The sequence below is a fragment of the Lepisma saccharinum genome, chromosome 29, assembly GCF_977018435.1.
Source record: "Lepisma saccharinum chromosome 29, izLepSacc3.1, whole genome shotgun sequence".
In the NCBI taxonomy this organism is placed as follows: Eukaryota; Metazoa; Arthropoda; class Insecta; order Zygentoma; family Lepismatidae; genus Lepisma; species Lepisma saccharinum.
The window spans coordinates 51,208,319-51,232,390 of NC_139257.1; the positions used below are offsets into that span (position 1 = coordinate 51,208,319).

At 38.0% G+C, this 24,072-nt stretch overlaps 2 protein-coding genes across 3 annotated transcripts in view; both read right to left on the reverse strand.

Moving 5' to 3' along the window:
• Positions 1-5,292, reverse strand: part of LOC145981359 (uncharacterized) — a 44,596-nt gene extending 39,304 nt beyond the window's left edge. Inside the window, exon 1 of one of the 2 annotated variants that reach the window (XM_083114591.1) lies at positions 5,201-5,292. The gene's annotated coding sequence lies outside the window, so the exon portion shown is untranslated. Of the gene's footprint in view, positions 1-5,037 lie in introns of both variants that reach the window. The other variant, XM_083114592.1, reaches the window with a different exon arrangement.
• A 15,412-nt stretch (positions 5,293-20,704) lies between these two features.
• Positions 20,705-21,643, reverse strand: LOC145981488 (intracellular endo-alpha-(1->5)-L-arabinanase-like). Its single transcript, XM_083114718.1, has one exon. It carries the CDS (start codon positions 21,641-21,643, stop codon positions 20,705-20,707), a length of 939 nt encoding a protein of 312 aa, XP_082970844.1.
• Between the last annotated feature and the right edge of the window lie 2,429 nt (positions 21,644-24,072).

Sequence of the window (24,072 nt, forward strand, 5' to 3'; positions counted from 1 at the left end):
GAAGCAGGGCAGCGGTGCCAACCCTAGCATAATAATGCCAAACCTAGCAGTCTGTGATTGCATAATGGGAAAATCTAACAATTTGCAAACTTCTATTTCTTTCCTTTGTACATACTTTTATATGATGTGATTTTTTCTACTGAGCATATTCTAGATTAGCATGTCAAATTCTGATAATGTAATCAACCACAAAATTACTTGTATGTGTGTGACATGTAACTTTTAAATGTAATTAGCTTCAAAGAACGATATTTTGATAATTAAAAATAAAATGACATATAGATCTTATTTCCAGTCTAGGTACATGCCGTTCCAACGACACCCTCACCTCTTCATCTTTATCTCCTGTTTAACTCACGTCGCGAGGAACATTTCATGCCAAGAATCGAGAGAAAGTGTTCTGCTTTGTAGTCAACGAATGGATCATCTCAAACTTTCTCCATCTTCAAGGTTGAACTCACCTCAAAAAATAGATGCATAACTTAAAACTACATTCATAATCAGGCTCAGAGAGTTGTGAGAGAGGAGTCCATAGCCGCAGCAGATCAGCTTATTCAGGAAAACCGGCGTGTCACCCTGGCTGAAATGACTTCGGTTCAGTACAACACATAGTGCATGACGAACTCCGCTACAGAAAAGTGTCTGCCAGGTGGGTTCCTCGACAGCTGACGCAGGAACTGAAACTCCGTCAGGTTGAAGCATGTCAAGAGCTGCTGAGGAATTATGAAGAGGAGGGTGAGTATTTTCTAGCTCGCATTGTCACGAAGGATGAAAGTTGGGTGCCCCATTTTCAACTAGAGACGAAACGTGCAAGCAAAGAATGGTGACATTCGTCTTAGCCGAAACCAAAGAAGTTTCGCAGCCAGCCCTCTGCAGGGAAAGTCATGTTGACTTTATTCTGGGATAAGAAAGGTCCTATTCTGGAACGCTACATGCCCCCATGTACGACAGTGACTAGTGCCACCTACACCGATCTTCTCAAGAACCATTTGAGGCCAGCGATACGCACAAAGCGAAGGGGATTGCTGAGTGCAGGTGTTTTGCTTCAACATGATAATGCCCACCCTCATTCTGCTTGTGCAACCATGAACACCATCGATGACCTACGCTTCAAGTGCCTACCACATCCACCATACTCACCAGATTTGGCACCATCTGATTTCCACATCTTTGGTCCAATAAAGGAGCACCTTGGAGGGCAGAGGTTCAAGTCCGATGATGACGTCCAATCGGCGGTACACGAGTGGCTACACAGTCAACCGAAATAATTTTTCTCACACCGTATAGAAGCACTACCTATCCGATGGCGTAAGTGCATTGAACTGGGAGGGGACTATATAGAAAAATAATGTACAATCAAACATTATCCCTGCATTAAAATAGTGTAAAAAAAATAATTGTGGTTTTCATTTGATTCTCCCTCATAATAAATTACTGTTACTAATTATCAATAATAATAATTCATTGTTATTATTATTTAGATCCTAGCACAATTCATCAGCATTTAGCATAATTTCACAGATTAAACAGCTTTTTCTTATCGGGAGGTTGGCAACACAGGGCAGGATCCATCAGGCTTTCGTGCCTTCCCTCCAAGGCCATGGCGAGAACCCCGATTGTGTCGCTGCGTGTGAAAAACATGCTGTTGGTATCGGTGCTGTCGCAGAAAACTACCCCTGCAAAAGAACGGTGTGTGTGCAAGCGTGCTTACAGTAACTTTCTGCAGAATCACTTTCAGCTACTCGATGGAAACAAGCAACGGTTCTGGCAAGACACCCGATTGTGCTGCACCATAACTCAAGGTGCTATGTTGCAAATTCAGTGGTGCAACTGTATTGTAACTTTATACCGATAATATACAAGGTGTGGCTTATGGTGTCACTTGCTAACATCTATTTTATTATTGTCGATTCTACTGCAGATGGTAGTAATTTAGGTAAGAATTTACAATACCGGACCGTTCCGTACTTTCAATTCTACTTCTTATACTCACAAAATATGTAGTCGCGATGCATTATCTGAGGTTAACAACTGGGGGTGACGTGTAGAAATTGTTCATGAACGTGTAGAAGTTGTAAAATAATGTTCTCAATTTTCACAATCATTCTCCGTATACAAGCATTGGCACCATGTTTGTTGATATGAACAATTGAAGTTCGTGAGCGTTCAATTGCAGGTTATGAAAATGGCATTTTCCGTGATGAAAATTTGCCGTTATAGTGCTACGAAAATAAATTTTTTTGCCGGTCGGTGATCACAATTGGACCATAAACCACTCTCGGATAGCCCCACGAACCATTCTTGGTAAGGTTAGGTTAGGCAAACAGTTAAAATTTGGGGTCGTCGATCCATGCACAGGTAGCCCCACAAACCACTGATGGATAGCCCCACGAACCATTCACGGTAAGGTTAGATTAGGTTAGGTTAGGCAAGCATAGTTAAAATTTGGGGTCGTAGTAATATCAGGAATATATTAATGTTGTTCTGAAACGTAAAATATTGCAATAAACATTGTTTTCGTGGAGAATTACAGGGTTTCTTTTACGATCAAGGACCACTCAATTTAATTTATTTTGCAATTTCTACACGTGACCCCCAAAAATTTTAACTTCAAATTCGTGATTAGGAGGCCTCAATTAGTGAGTATGCAAAATATTACAAAAATCGGGGAGGGGTCCGGTATTGTAAATTCGCTCCGTAATTTAAAAAATAGTGGGGTCATCTGTTTTGGGATGTAGTATGAAGCAGTGTGATAAGAAAGTCAGGTATTCACATTGCCTTCATTGTTAGTTTTCTTTGTACCAGAGAACACTTCGATATTTCCATGCTATTTTATGTCACCTTTTGCCTAATTGCAACAAAGGGGATGAGCGAGGATTAGATGAAATTGATGAAGAAATACTCACAACGAACACACACACCAATGCCAGGACTTTAACCTGGAAAATTCGATGGTGAGATCAAAATTCAACTATTTGATATACGGTAAATGTTTACTATCCTTCGGACACCTATAACTTCTGAGTTTCGTCAATTATTGACATTTCTACTTACCTATCTGCTTCGCGGATCATTTTTTTTTTTAAAAAAATGTTTTGTAACTGAAGAACGTACGTTTCCGCAAATGGTTTGTGGGGTTATGTGTCAATGGTTCGTGGGGCTATGCAAGAATTGTGTGTGGGGCTACGCATATTTTTTTTTCGAAACCAATTTTTAACTATTGTAACCTATTGTGACCCTACCTAACCTAACCTTACCGGAAATGGTTTGTGGGGCGATGTATGAATGGTTTGTGGGGCTATGCGTCAATGGTTGAATTTCCGCTATGAAACATTCCCACATCACACAAAACACCTTCAAGATGTTAGACAATACTACAGGAACTTATTACGGTAAGTAGTTTCTTCTGTAGGAAGAAATCTGTCCGAAGGATAGTAAACTAGTACCACATATGGTAAGAGAGGATCATGACACTCCGCCACATTATGGATTAACCGTAAGTACATTCTTGAATGAACATTCCCAAGAGTGGATAGGAAGGCATGGTATGTTTGAGTGGCCAGGATTATCGGACCTTATGCTGTGCGATAGCTCAACATGGAGAATACAAGACAAAGTTTTTGCTGTGACACAGAGATCTTTAACATTTACGAGAAATCATTTTGCACCAATTTAAAAATGTATATGATAATAATTTTGATCTTTGTGGCAGGATTTTCGGAGCGAATGTACAATATAGAGAATGTCTCGAATTTTGTTAATATTTGGTATAGTAACTAAATTTGGCAATTTAATCACGAATCTGTTGTTAAAATGCGGGGGTCACGTGTGGAAATCGGGGAAAAAAGCTCATGTAAGTGGAATTTTTTTTAGAGGTGTATCCCATTGTTTTACGAACAAAATTTTAACTAAGCTTGCCTAACCTAACCTTACCGGGAATGTTTCGTGGGGCTACCCATGCATAATGTACAATTTGCACACGTGACCCCCGCATTTTAACAACAGATTCGTGTTTCGAAGGCCAAAATTAGTTACTATACCAAATATTAACGAAATTGGAGACATTCTCTATATTGTACATTCTTACCGGATTTTCAAATCAGTGGCTAAATTTTTTCCCCACCCTGTATAGAGGAAATCCATGTCAAAATGAGCAAACTACTACTCTTAGCAAGTTTTTAACCATCTTATGTTACATGCTTTGAAGAACATAAATATTGAAGATTAATGTCTCTCCGATGCACGAAAGCTGTTGCCTCTATGTCCTTATACTACGTGAACCAAATGCTGCTGCATAGGGCAAGCAAATGAAAGCAATGACAGTTGTGCGTCGGTGAGATATTTCTCTTGAATAATACATGATTTCCCAGTCAAATATATTCCACGATGAAAGAAAATACCTCGACAAACGTTGTCAACCTTGGAGAAACTTATTTCCGTAAGTAGTTTTTTGTGTAAAATTGAAGAAATGTGTCTCCGATGTATGAAACTGTTACCAATGCGACCTTCAAGAATCCTTAGCAATGCAGAATACGTAAGTACCAATGTGAAAAAGAAGAAAAACAAATTTCAGACGATTGGCGGTTACTGAAATTTTAATCTCAATTCCGTAAGTACTTTCTCCTGTAAAAATGACGAAATTCGTTTGTGCGAGATCACACAGTTACCAAATAAATAAATAAAAGCAGTCTCAACAGGAAAGAAGTTTACAGGATTGTTGTTGGGAAACCTGATGGTAAGAGACCTCAGCAAAGTTTCAAGTGTGACATACTTTATTAGAGATTTTCTTGACTGTGATTACACCTTTCATTATTCAATGTTCTGACACGCAGAACCGGTATTAGAGGTATCTTTTTAACAAATTTTTCGCGGGAGTGGCCATGCTCCAACATAGAAATACGGTAAAGTTAACAGAAGAAAAAAAGTTCACTAAAGTGTCATCAGGATTGAAAAGGCTCCTCTTCCGTAAATCAACAGATATTTTACATACACAAGATATGCAGTTTATATTTTGTCAAGTTACAAAATACAACACACTTATCAAGGGGAAAATGCTTTGTGATGTAGTGTTGTGCAGTTCATGACATGCGACAAGATTCTTAAAATTGCTTCACTTCTACATCATTAGCAACGTATTTTCAAGTCAATGCAATATAAAATAATTCAATTCCTTGCTTTGTGTCCTAATGTTTAAACTTACGGCACACTTTTGTTATTATACAATAAATTATATTATGAAACCGATATCCTACTGTAGGACACACTTTAAACAAAGCACTGGTTCTAGAGCAGACAATATTTTATGGAATGAGTCTTCTCACACTGAAGTTCTACTCAAGCTCCGCCACTCGATGTATTGTGTCGCAAACTCTATCCAAATTGCACAAAAACCGAACTACCAAAGCTACTAATATAAACATAATAAATCAATAAATAAATTTTCGCACAGCAAAATATGCATGTAAGTTAGTTAGACACGCTTCTAATTTCGTATTTTACATTATTTATAATGACGTAAGACATGAGGGGATGGAGCTTCGAGTTGGTCTTGTGTGTGAACAGGCACTTCATTCTCTTATGCCTCTGAGTGATCAATGTTGCGACGTGCCGAACGAAACTCAACCGAAGATTTTGTGAAGAAAAAACACTAAATTATTGGGAGCAGGGATCTTCGCCAAGCCAATAGATGATTTACTCTGTTCCATCATAGAATAGTAAGGTTATAGAAGCTATATTTTTAAACCTCGCTGCACTTGGAAATTGCAGTTCCATAGTTGGTCAATAGATGACGCGGCCGTCTTCTTTTGCTGCTCGAAGTAAATGAGGGGTGGGGGGAGCTCGTTCGGTGACAGTCACTTGGGTTCCACACGTCCTTATTGGTCAGATCTCTTGTATCCCAGCAAGGCTGTTACCAATGGCAAGGGCTTTCTTTTTCGCTGGTTCCCTTCCAGCACCGCTGTTAGTGGAGGGGTGGGAAGCGATGGGATGGGTGATGCGTTTCCGCCACCGCAAAGTTCTTCCGAATCTTTTACATGAAAGTAAGGTTGACTTTCCTATGTAATTGATTGATTGATTTATTAGCATCCATTCAACTTTACAAAAGTTTGGAATTGTCACATTGTACATGTACATTTAGAATACATCTATAAAATTATAGGCATAATATAATATAAAATACAATAGATAATATGAGATACAAGATATCATATAAAGAGAATAAATGCATGCTCAATGTTATTTTCTTGAGACAAATTGGCTAAAAATATGTTTTCTATATTCAATGTTCGCTTCATTTGCTATGACATTATGTACACACATGTATATATATATACAGGGTGTTGCAAAATACCTGTTACAACGCTTGGGAGGTGATTCGACAAGTAAAAACAAGGAAAAAATGCCATGTGAAAAAATGTCGAAATCGGCACCGTTTGCAAGTGACAGCAGTGGCGGCTAGCCAAGTGCAACAAGTGCAGATGTTTTCACCTAATTTTCAAATTAATATTGACATTTTAATTTGCTTGTTAAATGAAACTATTTCCCAGCAGAACGCACACGATAATACTCAATAATACGCCGCTCGGCGCTACGCACGTGAAGAGTTCGTCGTAGCATAAAACAACCCAAGAGCAAATGCCGCCAGGTTGCGGAAAACTTAGCCGGTTGTCATGGCAACGGTGACGTCACCTAGCGTTGGCCTTGAACGGGTGTCGCCCTCTACGTGAAGCAGTTCTCTCGTCGGAGAAAACATTGCATCCAGTGATTGTGGCAAAATCTTTGCGTTCTCGCGAGATCTTGTTCCGCGTGTGTTTCGCGTTTCCTATCGTGTGTTGTGTTCATGTGTTGAGCTGTGGTTTCTACAATGAACCCAGTAAATGACTTAGTGTGTAATTTGTTGCAGACACCATTTTCCAGATGGACGGATGAAGACAAAAAAGACGTTTTAAATTGTGGGGGGCCCACTGACATTCTTCAAATATCAGTTAAGCGAGAGAACAAAAAGGCAGGGAAATCGTACAACATTAAATTTAAAAGTTCCTGGTTTGTCGACTTTCCTTGGTTGTGTAGTAGTCGTTATTTGCAATCGTTGTTCTGCTGGCTTTGTTTACTGTTAGTAACAAATACAATGTGTGGAATAAAGAAGGGTATAACGATTTTGACAATATAACGCGTTCTCTGCATAAGCGCAATGATTCGATGGAACATTCAAAGTGTAAATTACAATTCAAAGTTTTTGAAAAAAACAGGAATACCATAGCAGATGCCCTTCAAGAAAATAGTAGGCTTTTAAATGTACGGTTCAATGAAAATGTAAGATTAAATAGGCTTTTCCTACAATTAATAGTTGACGCAAAGCTGTATTTATGTAAACAAGAACTTGCGTTCAGGGGTCACGACGAAAGCGTGTCTTCGCTTAATCGTGGGAATTTCAAGGAACTTGTTGCATTATTAATATCGAGAAGTTCGTTAGAAATACAGAACCATTACAAAACGAACTTCTTCACCTGTTATTTTAGGCACGAGCCGCTACTGAGTGACAGGCGTGCGAAAATCACCTCACACCATGTGTAAAGTACAATAACTCAAGAAGGAAGAAAGATATCAATGTCGGATTAAAAAAATACAAAGAAAGTCGTGCCTGAGGAATACAATGGTGCATCAATTGAGGCCCAGTGTAAATTGCGCAAGGGGACTCTCAAAGAAAGTGGGGAATCCCTTGATGGAAAATATAGGAAATTTACTACTATTTTCTACATAATGTTGAGATCGGAATGTAGGCAGTAAAAAATGACGACGTATGTCCACATGTCCCACTACTGCTGGGACACCGTCCCACACTCGGTAAATAGGAAATTCACTCGAAAATGACGCTATGCCGTCAAATTACGCTCAGATTGATTTCAGCTAATTTATACAGAAAGCCCCACTAGAGGCGCTGTGAGTGTAGGTCACCTGTTACGTATTAGTGTTGGTGGATACTACGTAGAGAGAGTAGACGACCGTTGTTTTTCCTGTCTTGTTCTGCCTCTCGCAGCGTGGAGTTTAGTCTGGCATGTGTGTGTGGTTGAATTGCACCAAGGAATATTGTACGTAGAGTACGTATTCCCGTGTTCTTTCTCGGTTTGCAAAAACTGCGTGGACACCTGTGTGACATTACGTGGGTGCTAATCACGGTAGTTGTGATCCGTCACTAGGAGGGAAAGTGACCCTGTTGCTGGGCAGTTCTCGAACAGGACAATGGTGGAGTACTCTACCCACGAGCTTGCTGATATGCATCTCGTTTATAGAGAGGCAAACCGAAACAGCCGTGAAGCACGGCGTTCGTATCACGAACGTTTTCCCAATAGGCGGTTACCAGCACATGCACTATTTCAAAGACTTGATGCTCGACTGCGTGAAACTGGATCTCTACTACCCCGTAGGTGGGATTGTGGAAGACCTCGCACTGTGCGCACTGTGCATTTTGAAGAGGACGTGTTGGACGCGATACGAGACCGTCCTGACACCAGCACACGTGTCATTGCTCGTACTCAACAAACCCACCATAGCAATGTATTCCGCGTTCTTCAGGAGGAGGAATTGCACCCATACAATTTTTTGTGTGGCACTTTGTGTGGTGGGAATTATCGGGTGTTTCTACATGACGTATTAGCTGAACTTTTGGAAAACGTGCCACTGGCAGGTAGTCAACGTATCTGGTTTCAACACGACGGCGCCCCCGCACATTTCGACCGGGGAGCCAGAGCCTTACTCAACGATATTTTCGGCGATCGTTGGATTGGCAGGGGTGGACCTTTACCGTGGCCACCTCGTTCCCCCGATCTCACACCACTGGATTTCTTTGTGTGGGGAGAAATGAAAAGGCTCGTGTATGAAACCCCTGTGGAAACTGCTGAGGACCTCGATTCTCGTGTTAGTGCCGCTGCTGGGACAATTGGTGACATACCAGAGGTATTTGCGCGTACCAGACAATCAGTGCTTCGCCGATGCCATCTTTGTCTTGAAGTCAATGGCGGACATTTTCAACAACGTCTCTGAGTATACCGGTGTTTGTGAGCCCCTATCAGCACCGCATAGTGTCCTTTAGTGAAAGGTGCGAGTGAAGATGCTGGATATCGCTGTACTTCATACCGTCGATCTGCATGTGCGGAGGTTGTGCGCTTCTCAGTGGAATCTCTTCAAGATGTGCTGTGCCTGGAAATGTTACATGCCATTGCGTGCGTTTTCTCGCCATTCTCCGTCTTCATTCCTTCGAGGATTACCCACTTTCTTTGGGGAGCTCTCTTGTAGTATATGTACAGCCTGACGACATGTGGCCATTGTTTAACTTTTGTTTTTCGTACTGCAAAGTAGTGTGTCAACATTAAGGGATTGAAAACGTTTTTTTATGATTTTCCCGTATTTTTTTCCATTTGGGATGGTGTCCCAGCAGTAGTGAGACATGCAACAAATTGGTTTCTTTTCTTCTTCGTACGTCAATGTGAACCGTGTACAACAGGAGATTTTCAGTTATTTTCCTATTTCCCGGGTGTGGGACGGTGTCCCAGCAGTAGTGGGACATGTGGACATACGTCGTCATTTTTACTGCCTACATTCCGATCTCAACATTATGTAGAAGATAGTAGTAAATTTCTTGTATTTTCCATCAGGGGATTCCCCACTTTCTTTGAGAGTCCCCTTGCGCAATTTACACTGGGCCTCAATTGATGCACCATTGTATTCGCCAGGTACGATTTTGTTTGTATTATTTTATTCCGACATTGATATCTTTCTAGCTTCTTGAGTTATTGTGCCATAAACATGGTGTGAGGCGATTTTCGCACGCCTGTCACTCGAAAACGGTGTCGATTTCGACATTTTTTCACATGGCATTTTTTCCTTGTTTTTACTTGTCGAATCACCTCCCAAGCGTTGTAACAGGTATTTTGCAACACCCTGTATATACACACACAAACCTAAATTGAGCATTAAATAGTCACCTATACTTACATCTAGATAAATTAAATCGAACAGCAAAGGAAAAATAAAAAAAGATAATGATGATAGGGCAGTTCTACTTTGTTATATTATTGTTGTTGTTCCTGTCACTTACGGTGTCAATGTACTCTTGCACTGTGTAAAAGCAACGTGCCTTTAGGAATCTTTTTAGATGTAACTTGTATACTGGCAATGACTTTATATTTTTAAATGCATTTGGTAGAATGTTAAATAAGCGTATACCATTATATGTTACCCCTTTTTGGTAGAATGTGGTATTGTGTAATTCCATATATAAGTCATTCTTTCCCCTGGTGTTGTAGGTGTGGTAGTCCTTATTTGCTGTGTGTGTATTTTGACAAAGTTTCATGCTTGTTAGGATTTCGTATAGGTATATGCATGGAACTGGCAATATCTGTAATTCTTGAAATAATGGTTTGCATGGTGCATCTGTTGGAGCATTTGCCAGAATTCTAACAGCTCTCTTTTGTAGTCTGAATAATGTAATGCTTTTGTTCATGTTCCCCCAGAAAATGATGCCGTACCGTAATACAGAGTGAATGATGCCATAGTATAGTGTTTTTGCTGCTTCTAGATTTACTACATCTTATCGCATAACAAAACCCACTAACCTTGTTTGCTGTAGCTTCAATGTGTAGATCCCACTTTAAATTTTCAGACAGTTGTACGCCAAAAAAATTTATGTTAGATACATATTCTATGTCCTGATCTTGAAAGTTAATTTCTGGAGTTTCACTGCTACAGCTGTTGATTTGAAATCTAATTGCATTTATTTTTTTAGTGTTTACCACAAGACCATTTTTTTCTATCCACTCCGAGATGTGCGTGATTGTATTCTTTACGTTGTGTTTTAACCGTTCTGTGTTTGTTCCTGCTATAAGAACAGTTGTATCATCAGCAAAGAGAGTTGTGTTTGCATTTTTACAGTTTTGTGGAAGGTCATTGATGTAAATTAAAAAAAGTAAGCGTCCTAAAATGGATCCTTGGGGTACACCATATGTAATACGTTGTTTCTTTGATCGATAATTTTCCTTGTTATTATCCTCGTCGATGTGAGTTATTTCTACTATCTCATTCCTGTCCGTTAAATATGATTTAAACCATTCTTTTGCTACTTCCCTGATCCCATACTGGTCCATTTTTTTTACCAAGAGTTTGTGGTTGACAGTGTCAAATGTTTTTGTTAGATCAAGAAAGAGCCCTACACAGTGTTCTTTTTTATCCAAAATTTCTCTAATTGCTTCTGTGAATGTGTGTATAGCAGATTGTGTAGATTTTCCTTTGCAAAAACCATGTTGTTGTTCTGAAATGATGGAAAATTTGTTAAAAAAATGTTATTAATCTATTGTACATAACCCTTTCGAGTATTTTTGAGATGACTGGGAGAAGAGAGATTGGTCTGTAATTACTCATTTCATTTTTTGACCCTTTCTTGTGTAGAGGTTTTATTATGGCAGTCTTTAGCTGTTCTGGATATTTACCGGTAAGGAGACTCAGATTAACTACATGACATATTGGGCCACATATGTGTGCGGCACATTTTTTTTATTACAATGTCAGGTATCTCATCTATGCCGGCAGAATAATTGTTTTTCAAGCGACTTATTAAGCTAAATATTTCCTTCTCGTCTGCTGGGAGTAAGTATATACTAGAATCTACTTTAGTTATATTACTAGTTTTATGATTTTGTTTTTGGATGTTTTTTGTTATTTTTTTTACTATCCCAGTAAAGTATTTATTGAAAGTTGATGCTACATCTTGGGGATTGACCACGCTGTTGCCTTCGTGTTTTAGTGATATGTTGTCTTTGTATTTTTCTTTCCCTACCATACCTAATTCGGTTTTTGCAATATGCCACAAGGTTTTTTGTTTGTTATTTGAGTCTAGGATCATATTGCTATTGAAGTATTTTTTTGCTTCCTTGACTGAGTTTTCAAACTCCTTTCTTTTTCCCTTTAGATATGAATTGAATGTTTCACTTTTGAATTGGTGTCTGCATTTATTCATTATGATGAAATCTTTCCAGTTTACTTTGATGTCGGGTGTTATCCAATTTGATTTTGTTTCAATGCATATCTTTTTTGTTTGGTAGTATAGGCTATCCCATGATTCTCTACTTATTAAGTAGTTAAAGTAACTAAAATTAACTTCATTAAATTCTCTTTTTGTGGTATTTACGTGTCTATAAGGTGTGTGTGTTTGGTTTGTGTTTTGTGCTGCAGTAATTTTTATGCATTGTGCCTCATGACCTGAAAAGCCAGTACTAATTGTATTGACACTGTATACAAATAAGTTGGTGTTTAGGAAAACCTGATCAATTGCTGTTGAAGTTGATGTGATTCCTGTGGGTACTCTCACAACTGCTGTCAGATTGTGAGCTTTCATGAATATTTCTATCTCATGTTAATTGTCACAGATTCTCTGAGTGTTTATTTGAAGACGAAATTGGGAATGTAAAATGTAAGCATTTTCAACTGGTGCCTGGATTTTCAAATTCAGTTCTCAAAAAACTATTTTTTTTTAATATTTCATTTTCCTCAATACAGGTGTACCGCAAGGCTCAATTCTAGGACCAGTTTTATTTTTACTCTACATAAATGATCTTCCAGAAACCTTATCAGAGTCTCAAACAATACTTTTTGCGGATGATAAGAATGCATTGGTTACTCAGTGAGTAGTAATAAATATGATATTCATTATTACTGGAATTCAGTACTTGTAAATTGTCTGTTTATGCTTGAAATTAATTTTTGTTGGTAATAATTTGTGTTAATTATGTTGTGTGTTGTTAATGATTTGTGTTTGCGTGCGTGTGTGTTTGTTTGTTTGTTTATATTGTGTAGTAGTTGTGGTGTGTGTGTGTTTATATTGTATTATAGTTGTGATGTGTTTGTGTGTGTCTTGTGTAGTAGTTATGCTGTCTGATGTGTTTGTGTTCGTCTTGTGTAGTAATAGTGCTGTCTAATATGTTTGTGTTTGTCTTGTGTAGTAGTTCCTCCATTCATATTGGGGGTTAGGCGTAGAGCTGACAACTCTGCACTGTAAAAAGACATGTCAAGAAACAGAAATATAAGGCCATGGATGTTCCCAAGGTAAAATATTCCGGAGGTAAAATAGTCCCCCGTTCGGATCTCCGGGTGGGGACTACTTTGGGAGGTCCCTGGACTAAGGAGAAGATCTTCATTAGGAATAAGGATATTAAATTAGGCACCTGGAATGTTCTGAGCCTTTACCGGCCTGGGGCATTTCAGTGTACAGTTAATGAGATAGTGAAGTATAAATTAGATGTAGTAGCTGTCCAGGAAGTTAGGTGGCCAGGAGAAGGGAATTGTAAAACTAAAAATTATACTTTTTTCTATGGTGGTACTAAAAATCATAATTTTGGAACAGGCTTTTTCATAAATAATAGAATTATCTCGGCCCTTAAAACAGTAGAATTTATTAATGATAGGATATCATATGCAGTTTTACAGGGTAGGTGGTGTAACATTATTTTAATAAACATACATGCACCAACGGAAGATAAAGATGATAATACTAAAGATGATTTTTATACAGAGTTAGAACAGGTCTTTGATAAATTTTCTCAGTATGATATGAAAATTCTGTTAGGTGACTGTAATGCACAGATTGGCAAAGAAGAGACATTTAAACCCACGATTGGTAAAGAAAGTCTTCATGAATTAAGTAATGATAATGGTATAAGATTGATTACTTTTGCGACCTCAAAGAATTTAATTGTGAAAAGTACCACTTTTAAACATAAAGATATCCATAAATATACCTGGTCTTCTTCAGATGGTAAAACTCTTAATCACATAGATCATATTCTCATTGATAAGAGAAGGCATACTAGTATAATTGACGTTCGTACACATAGAGGTGCTGACTGTGCCAGTGACCATTATTTAGTAATTGTTAAATTAAGAGAAAGACTCTCAGTGATAAATCATAAGCAACAAAATCTAAAAGTTATAAAATTTGATACAGGAAAATTTGCTGATGAAAGAATTAAGAAAGATTACCAAATTAAACTGTCAAATAGATTTGATGTTTTGCAGGATTTAAATGATGATGAAAATATAAATGAAACAGATGTAAATAAGAATTGGGAGCACATACGTAATGCAATAGAATCAGCAGTTAAGAAAGTATAGGATACCATAAACCAAGAAAAAGTAAGCCATGGTTTGATAATGAATGTCATAATGTAATAGAAATAAGAAATCAGGCTAGACGTAGGTGGTTAAATAACTCTGATGATACAAATCTAAACAATTATAATAGAATAAAACGAGAAGTTAACCTCACGTTTAGAAGTAAAAAAAGAGATTACTTGAAAAGCAAAATTAACGAAATTGAAACAAACAGCAAAAATAAAAATATCCGAGATTTATATAAAGGTGTAAATGAATTTAGAAAGGGATGGCAACCTAAAGTAAACTTGAAAAAAGATAAAGACGGTGATTTTCTAGCTGACCCAAGCGATATTCTAAATAGATGGAAGAACTACTTTAATGACCTTTTAAATGTCCATGTAGGAGATAAATCAGAAGTAAATGAAGTACACACAGCAGAACCTTTAGTTCCAGAAACTAACTTGACTGAAGTTAAAGATGCTATTAAAAGGCTAAAGAATAACAAAGCACCTGGCATTGATTTAATACCAGCTGAGTTAATTAAATATGGTGGAAATTCATTAATATGTCAAATTCATAAATTAATTTGTTTAATATGGAATAAAAAAGAAATCCCTCAACAGTGGAAAGAATCCATAATTGTTCCTGTGTTTAAAAAAGGTGATAAAATGAACTGCAGTAATTACCGTGGAATTTCTCTACTCTCAACAACGTACAAAATATTGTCTAACATTCTTTTAACAAAACTAACCCCATATGCTAATGAAATTATAGGTGATTATCAATGTGGATTTAAACGTAACAGATCAACTACAGATCAAATTTTTCACATCAGACAGACACTTGAAAAAAAGTGGGAATATAATCAAAATGTCCATCAGCTATTCATTGATTTCAAAAAAGCATATGATTCGATCAAAAGAGATAAATTATATAATATATTAGTAGAGTTTGGAATACCTAAGAAGCTTGTTAGTATGATAAAAATATGCACCAGTGAAACAGAAAGTAAAATTCGTGTGGGTAATAATATGTCTGACAAATTTACAATTCATGATGGGTTAAAACAAGGAGATGCATTATCTCCATTGCTCTTTAATTTTGCCTTAGAGTATGCTGTAAATAAGGTAAAAGAAACTAAAGAAGGACTAAAATTAAATGGTGTGACTCAGTTGTTAGCATATGCAGATGATGTAGACTTACTGGGGGATGATGTGAATACAATTAAGAATAATGCTAAAATATTCTTCAAAACTGCTAAAGAGATAGGTTTGGAAGTTAACAAAGAGAAAACTAAATATATGCTTACAGGCCGAAACCAAGTGTTAGGTAATAATCAAAATCTAATTATTGATAACAACTCGTTTGAACCAGTTTCCAAATTCAAATACTTAGGAGTAATATTAACAAATGAAAATGATATTAAAGCGGAAATAAAAAGTAGGCTTAATTCAGGAAATGCATGTTACTTCTCTCTTCATAAACTTTTGTCTTCTCGTTTAATATCTAAGAAACTAAAAGTTAAAATATACAAAACAGTAATTTTGCCTGTAGTATTATATGGATGTGAAACTTGGTCCCTTACATTGAAAGAGGAACATAAATCGAGAGTATTTGAAAATAAGATCCTTAGGCAAATATTTGGACCTAAAAGAGATGAGGAGACAGGTAAGTGGAGAATGTTACATAATTTAGAACTACATAATTTGTACTCATGTCCAGATATTATTAGAATAATTAAATCAAGAAGACTTAGGTGGGCAGGCCATGTGGCACGAATGGGAGAGGAAAGAGGAGTTTACAGGATTCTTGTTGGGAAACCAGATGGTAAGAGACCTGTAGGAAGGCCAAGATGAAGAGGGAGGGACAACGTTGAGATGGACCTAAAGGAAATCGGTAGGGATGGAAAAGAGTATATAGATCTTGCTCAAGATAGGGAAAGATGGAAGGCCTGTGTTGCTGCAGCCATGAACCTTCGGATTTAAGAATGCTAGAGAGTTATTTAGTTTAGTTAGATAAGAATGCAATGCAATAAAATTCTTAGGAGTATTGACAGACACAAACCTGTCTTGGGACATGCATATTACTAATTTAACTCGAAAGTTAAGCAGGCTCTGCTACATGATGAGAATTTTGAGAAATGTTTTAACTTTGAATGATTTAAGGACAGTATATTTTGGACAGATTCAACCTGTACTCACATATGGTATATCTCTTTCTGGGGCAGTTCACCCAAAATGCAGAAAATTTTTATTTGGCAAAAACGCATATTAAAAATTATGAAGAATGTATCCCTCTCAAACCCAACAAAACAAATTTTCAATGAATTTCAAATATTACCTCTTCCATGTTTGTACATATTAGAAACGTTGTACTTTATTCATACAAATTCTAAAATCTTCTCAAAAAATCTGGACATACACAAGTACAGCACTCGTATGCATAACTCCCTCCACCTTTCTACTGTCCGCACATCCAAAATACATAGTGGTCTAGGATTTCAAGGTGTAAAACTCTATAACAAGCTGCCAGAGGAATTCAAGAATCATAATCCAACCAAATTTAAAATAACAGTAAAAAGCTTGCTTATGAAGTACTTGTTTTATAGCACAGAGGAGTACTTAGAACATATTTTTCATTAATAGACATAACCTTTGACTTTTCTTGTATTTTTATGTTCACTAATAGCCATAACCTTTGATTTCTCTTCTATTTTCTATGTTATTCCATACTCTCTTATACTTTTTAATATGCATAAGTATGTGTTAATTTTTTTGTACTCAAAATCATACATGTAATTTTATTTTATACTCTCTATACTTTTTAATATGCTTAAGTATGTGTTAATTCCTTTGTACTCAAAATTATACATGTAATTGACCTATCTAATATCATAGTGCTATTTGTACTCATATGATCAAGTGCATGGAAATAAATCTTATCTTATCTTATCGCTTGTGGAAATTTCCGTTACCACTTTTGAAATAACGAGTACAGTGTGTGTTTTCTGCATCACGTGTATCATTAAATCAGAATAACAAACATACCAATAAATTCTTGAGATTTACTTGAAGTTAAGACTTCGACCATATCACTTACACTAAACCCCATGGTTTCAAGTGTATCGCCATTATTTTCATTTATCAGTCGTGGCGAAATGTGAAACATTATTAAAGGTAGTAACAGTTTTTCGAAGACACCCTTCTGACTTTTCAAAACATGTCTCTTTCCTTTTCTTCTAACCTTTCGGAAACCTGATTCAAATTTACGAGATTTCCTTCGTTCCCTAGATATTTAATTTCTTCATATAATTCCGATTCTACGCATTCGCGCACACTACTGTCTCAAACAAGAATGACTTGAAAATTGTTGGCCCTCGGCATAGTTGTAAAATCTGGCAAAATGCCCCTTCCCCCAGTGCCGGATTAACCATAAAGCAAAGAAAGCAGCCGCTTTAGGGCCCCGAAGCTTTCGCGGCACCGGGAGGGGCCCCGCCAGGGCACAAATATAAATATATCACACATACCCATTTTTGGTCGCTTGCGTGCAAGCACATCAATCTAAGATTAGAAATGGGAAGGTAAACTAAAGGGTGAGAGGGGTCCGACTTCATTCTCCTAACCAAGCAATTTGTACTGGAATTCCAAATGATAAGGTTCCTCAGCAGCACTGAGCTAAAAAAAATGACAATAACTCATAACTGAAGTACAAACTGGTGGCGGCGAATTCGATGCACCGGCGCAACAATCATTTCTTGACTGCAACAATCTTTACCCGACCCCGCCGCACAAAAAATTAAAATGAAGTGAATAAAGTGATTCACATAATTTTTGTCTCACTTTGTTCGAAATAAAATCATTTCTTTAAGATATGGTGACCGGGACAGTCCAGTTTCATAGGCGTGTCCCGTCGATATACAAAAAACACCATTTACCCCGTTTTATAAAAGTCAAGGAGTTAGCTTGAAAACGAAGTTTAAATTTTAGAGACATTCTTAAAAATAATGAATTCCTGTGTCTTGACAGAAATTCAAAAGACAAATCCCGCGTTTTGTGTTAGATATTGATATATGATGCAACTTTTTCGGAGAGCTTTATTAACGGTTAGTGAAGAATAAAGTTTTTCTCAAGAAGGTTGGTTCTTCTGCAAAATACTTCTGACACTCGTCAACTTTCAGCGTAGGACTAACATCAAAGGTTGATCAGAAGAGTACAGAAACACTATGTAGTCAAACCGAGATTATAAAAATTAATGGTAACAGTTTCATAGATCGGAGACACATTAAAATCGGATATTTTGTGTTTCTCATAGTTCATACTTACCAATTGTGTATTGCGGAACATAGTTCAAGGTGCCATTATGCTTTTTACATGAAAACAAACGCAATTTTTCACATTCCGAGTGCTTTTTTAAAATCCTTTCTTCGCTTCCGGAACACACAATATGGCGGGCACATCTTGACTCACGTTGTGGGTATGCAGTGTTTCAACTTTCTGCACCGAAAAATACCTACTATCGTGTTCGTCACCGGTGGAAATTATACATTATGCACGGGTAGCTGACGTATAGCCCCACGAACCATACACGGATAGCCCCACAAACCATTCACGGATAGCCCCTCGAACCATTCACGGATAGCCCCACGAACCATTTCCGAAAAGGTTAGGTTAGGTTTAGTTACGTTAGGCAAGCATAGTAAAAAAAGGGGGTTGAAACACTGACAGGGCCTTACGTCATCAAACGTACGCAGCATCCGGTTGTCGTAGGGCAAGCAAATGAAATCAATGGCAATATTGCGTCGGTGAGATATTTCTCTTGAAAAATACATGATTTCAGTGATTTATCCACAACCCCTAACACCCCCCAACACCCTCCCAAATTTTGACGAACACCCCCCCAAGCAGAAAAGTGGAACCCCCTGTAGGGGGTGTAAATATGGATTTCTATATTAACAATAGAATGACAATACATCAATATTATCAGAAAGGATCCATTTGTAGCTTTACAAGAAGCGTAGTCCAATGGACCTTTCGATCAACTAAAACCAAAGTGTCAAGGAAGGAGGGTGGAATGTGCAGCATGGCCATTTCCTGGAAACACTAGCTCCCTTGACAAGGCTTCGATCAGCTCTAGGGAAGAGACATTGTCATCTGGGAAGTGTCAAACTGACCTCTCGCCCTCTTTACAAGGAGCACATACCGCACACAGTGTTGACAGTTCAGCGCTTGAATACCTAAATAAATATTTCTTAAATACGTTACAGACTTGTAAATTAAACCCCTGAGTCAATGACATTTATATTTTGTTGCATTTTCCTTTCGATTCTTTCATGTGAAAGATACAGGTTTAACTCAGTGTAGCACCTCAGTTCGCATGTTGTCGTTCTGCTTAGTGTAACAATGTCTGTAACTTTACTGCAAAACTGGCTGAAGAAAGTAGAGAAAATGAAACCAGACAGAAAGAAACCGAAAGTGGTGAGTAGAAAAGCAGTGACATTATATGTAGGTATATTTTCTTCCAACGGATATTCATAAGTACCAATATAAAATTTGTTACTGACTGAGTATTCAATATAAAACGGCAAATATTTCATGAAGAACCTAAGTGATTCATTCACGTCTATAGTTGATGTATGTGACCATTTTTGTGGCTCTAAGAGTTCTTACCTTTGTAAAATGAATAATATAATATCATATATTATATATTAGAAAGAGCGTGAGGTGGTTGCCTGGGTGCTAAGGGCAATTGGGGTGCCGAATAAGCAAAACAGATAAAAATAGAAAAACGTTAACGTCGTAATAACTGGCACCCTATTCAATTAAAGTTATTGTCAATTTGCAAAAATATAGATTTAGTAAAAATTGTCTTCCTCTTTTTATCTAGTTGGTTCCCTGACATAATGACATATTTAATTTTCCCCAACTTTTCAGAAGAAGCAAAGGAAGTATAAGGAATTAAACATACAAAGAAATTTAATTTACATTAAGTCCCAAATTTATATCTGACCATGGGCGCACCAGTGGGGGCAGGACGGCACTTGCCACTGCCTGCTGGAAAACGTGGAGAGAGAAATTTTGTTTGGTTCATTGTGCTCTTTGTGCTGGAAAGTGAAAGAAATGCTATTCAATTTTTAAATAATTGAAAATAAAGCATTACCTCAATTTAGAAGTGAAAATTCCTTGCCTCCTCTTGGCAGTTAACATGCCATGCGTTTATTTGCACATGTCATTTAGTTTTCTTTTAAGGCAAAGAGGCACATGACTCCTAATTCCTAGAGTCCCTTGTTCAGTATTTGAAAGATACACTCTCAACAGCGTCAAGTGTATTTTTCAAAGTTTTGTAAGTCCCAGGCGGACTCGAACCTATGGCGTTCCGCAGTCGGAGCCTAAACACAGCGCCTTAGACCGCACGGCCACAGAGGAGGACATGTAATGAATTTGCAAACTGGTTTATGAATAACAGACTATTTATTATAACCCAATTCCAACTTATTTTATTTCCGACAAGAGTTCTTGAAATACCAAATCACGTATTCTCCTGAAGGAAAACTTGAAAACATTTCATACTAAATACCAACCACGAGCGGCCATCCGTCATCCGACCACTCAATGGACGACACCATCATCAGGCGATTGTTGTCTCCGCACACTTGGCCAGCTCGCCACGCGTGGTACACCATCACGTAGTTGTCCCCGTCGTTCACATCCTTAACGACACTGCAATGGCCGGGCCCTTTGAAGTCGTCGGTCGATGCGAGGATAGGGTCTCCGTGCTTTTCGTACGGACCCAGGGCATCCTTGCTCCTAGCCACGCCCACCGCGTAGTACACGTCGCAGAAGTTGCTGCCGGAGTAGAAGAGATAGAAGTAATCTCCTCGCTTCACGAACCACGGACCTTCCACGTCAGGACCTTCCCAGCCCAGACCGTTTCGCAGAAGCTCGTGCTTTTCGTCCGAAGCAAAACTCAGTCCGTCTTCCGACAATTTCCTGGCGTAGATGAACGTCGGCTCCTCCTTCCAGACAAGGTACTTGACACCGTCGTCGTCGGTGAGCACGGTGGAGTCGATGTTTCCGGTGGTAAGATTTAAGACGAGAGGGGAATCGGTGGCTTGGTACGGGCCGAGTATATTTTCGGAACTCGCAACACCGACAACCATCTGGTCGCTGGCCGTGTCCCGTGATGCAAAGTAAACCAGGAAGGAGTCGTTGATGATGTGGAGTTCCGGTGCCCAGAATTCATGTCCGGCTTCCGTCCAGATAGGAATGTTGTCTTCGGTGAACACATGCGCCAGGGTGGTCCAGTTCTGCAAGTCGACGGAGTAGTGGATGGGGAACTTGGGATTGGAGGCACCGTTGTTGCTGGTCGTCACGGCGTAGTACGCTCCGTCGTAGAAGAGAACCCCTGGATCAGGGTTGTCCTCGCCGTCGATCACAGGATTGCTGAATTCCCTGGCACCAGAAGCAGCAGCGACGGACGCCACAAGAAGCACAACGTGTGCGTACATCGTGACAATTACAATTACGTGACAATTACATCGTGGCATTTTCAAGGGACGTGGCTTTTATTCTAGGTGTTATCGGTTGTTCTTATGATATGACGCTAAAGAGTTATCAGAATTATCTTCAAGGGCCATTGAGAGATAAGTCTATTTCAGAAATAACACAGCGGAGTTACGTCCTTCGTATCAAGATTGTTGTGCATATATAAATATATGAGGAGTGCCCCAGAAGCTGTTCGTGGTCAGATTCAATTGAGGCATTAGGAGATTAGATTAAATTTCGAGATGGGAATTTCTTCCAATTCTGTCGAAATGAACGAAAAAACTGTGTTCTCGAGTGTCTACCGTATTTATCCTCATGTGGCTGATGCTAACAGTTCTTTATTTCTATTATAAAACTAGATAACGGCTATTGAGAATAACATAAACAATTCTGTTTAGGTTCACTGTATTTCTAATGGAGAATAAAAACGCTCCATTTCTAACTTGACATTTTCACTGCTCAAAGTCACAGTTTGGCATTTTTGGTCTTATCTTATTTTATTCCTCCTTCCTCCATCCTGGTCACATGCCTTGATCAGTTCTGTTATGTAATACGTTTCTCGAGTATCTAAATAAAAAAGTAATACTTCCATAAGCGCCCATTTCGAATACTATAGCCTACCTTCAGTCAGACACCAGACCGAGCAGATCATCTTTAGTTGTGAGTTTCAATCACTCATCGTGGAAAGAAACACAAATTAATACGGTACGTAACGTATAGATGTTTCATTCGGTTACTCTTGACAATTCAAGAGCGTTTAAAATATTCGGCACAAAAGAAAAACAATATGATATTTATCTAAAAGCCTTACGACACGAACACAAAAATAAGAAATAGAATAAAGAAACATACGTATGAAAGAGAGAAACAGAAGCGTAGTCAATCATGACTAAAAATTAATGTCCCACACAGGTCCCAGAACAGGGACGGGGTCAGGGGGGGTACGGGTGGGCAATCAAATTCACTAAGTACATATACTTAGAGATATGTGAATGTTGCAATAAATTAGTGTATTCTGGTGTTCATTAGATGTATATTTTACTCATGAATATTATCTATACTTGAAATGTTCACATATCATCATCCCATAAAATGCTGATTTAACTTTGTCATTAGAAAGCAAAAGGAATTACTAGAGATCTTGAAACAAGAAAACTGTGAGCAATTGAATACTTCTATGATTAGAAGCAGCTAGTAGGATTAGGAGGAGCAAAATTATGCAGGTATGGTCAAAAAGAGATCAGGATTTAGGGTGAACTTCAGGAACCGGGTCATCATTGGGAAAAAAAAACTGCTTTAAAAAGCACCACATAAAGAAAAAATTAGGTACTTCGGATGTGATGAAAAAATGTCGAAATACGTACAACTAACCACCTCATGTAGCTTGGCGAAAAGTTATAACAGAAACTGTGGAGGGGATTGGGGTAGGGTCTTGGTGTTGTAAGCTCCGGGTCTTCACAAATATAAATCCCGGCCTGTGTATGATTAAAATAATCTCTAAATAAACAAATAAAAAGCCCTCCAGCAACTCAATAAATTATTTCGACTCTTTAATTAGGTCTACATTGAAATTCCAGAAGTATCTCTTTCTTTATTTCATTACAATTTTTATATTTCATTTTGAAATATCTACATACGTAGTATTCAAAATAACAACTTTGTATTCGTTCTACTAATAAATACTAATAGGAAGCATTCACAATAACCACTACCATACCGAGGTATATTAATTTTGATGTAACTGTTATGTGGGTTTCGATAAAGCAACAGAATTATTGAATTGATAATGGGTGGCTAATTCTATTTAGATATCCTAGTTTCACACATACATTTTGCCTATCAGTTACGTAATCATGCGATTTTTCTTTGTGATTAACTTACGTAGGATTAAAAGAAGATGGGGTTGGAAGGAAAGCTTTGTTTTGAGGGCGTCAGAGAACTAATCAATCACGATGAGAATGGTTTAAACTTTAGAAGCATTTAGGTTTAGCCGAAAAGTTCAACAGAATCTGTAGATGCAGATGAAGTAAAGAAGAAAAGGTATGTCACGAAGTATCCATAAGAAAATTTTGTTTATTTGTTTTTAAGTCGAATATTATGCTCAGATAGACTAATCGGGACTAAACCTACAGTTTAAAGTGGAGTCCGAACAAGTGTGCATTGTGTAGTACCTCTTGATTATAAGGCGACAACGTTATGCCATTGGAGAAATAAAATATACAGAAGAACTCACACGGAACGTGTTATATCACCACCATAAAAGATGCGTTCATATAAGAGCAGTGATGTGCCGTACACTATAAGTTTACGTCTATATGCGTTGCCTACACGCAATCTACGCGTACATTGCATTAGGTTGTAGTTTACATAGACTACGTAGACAATCTAAAGT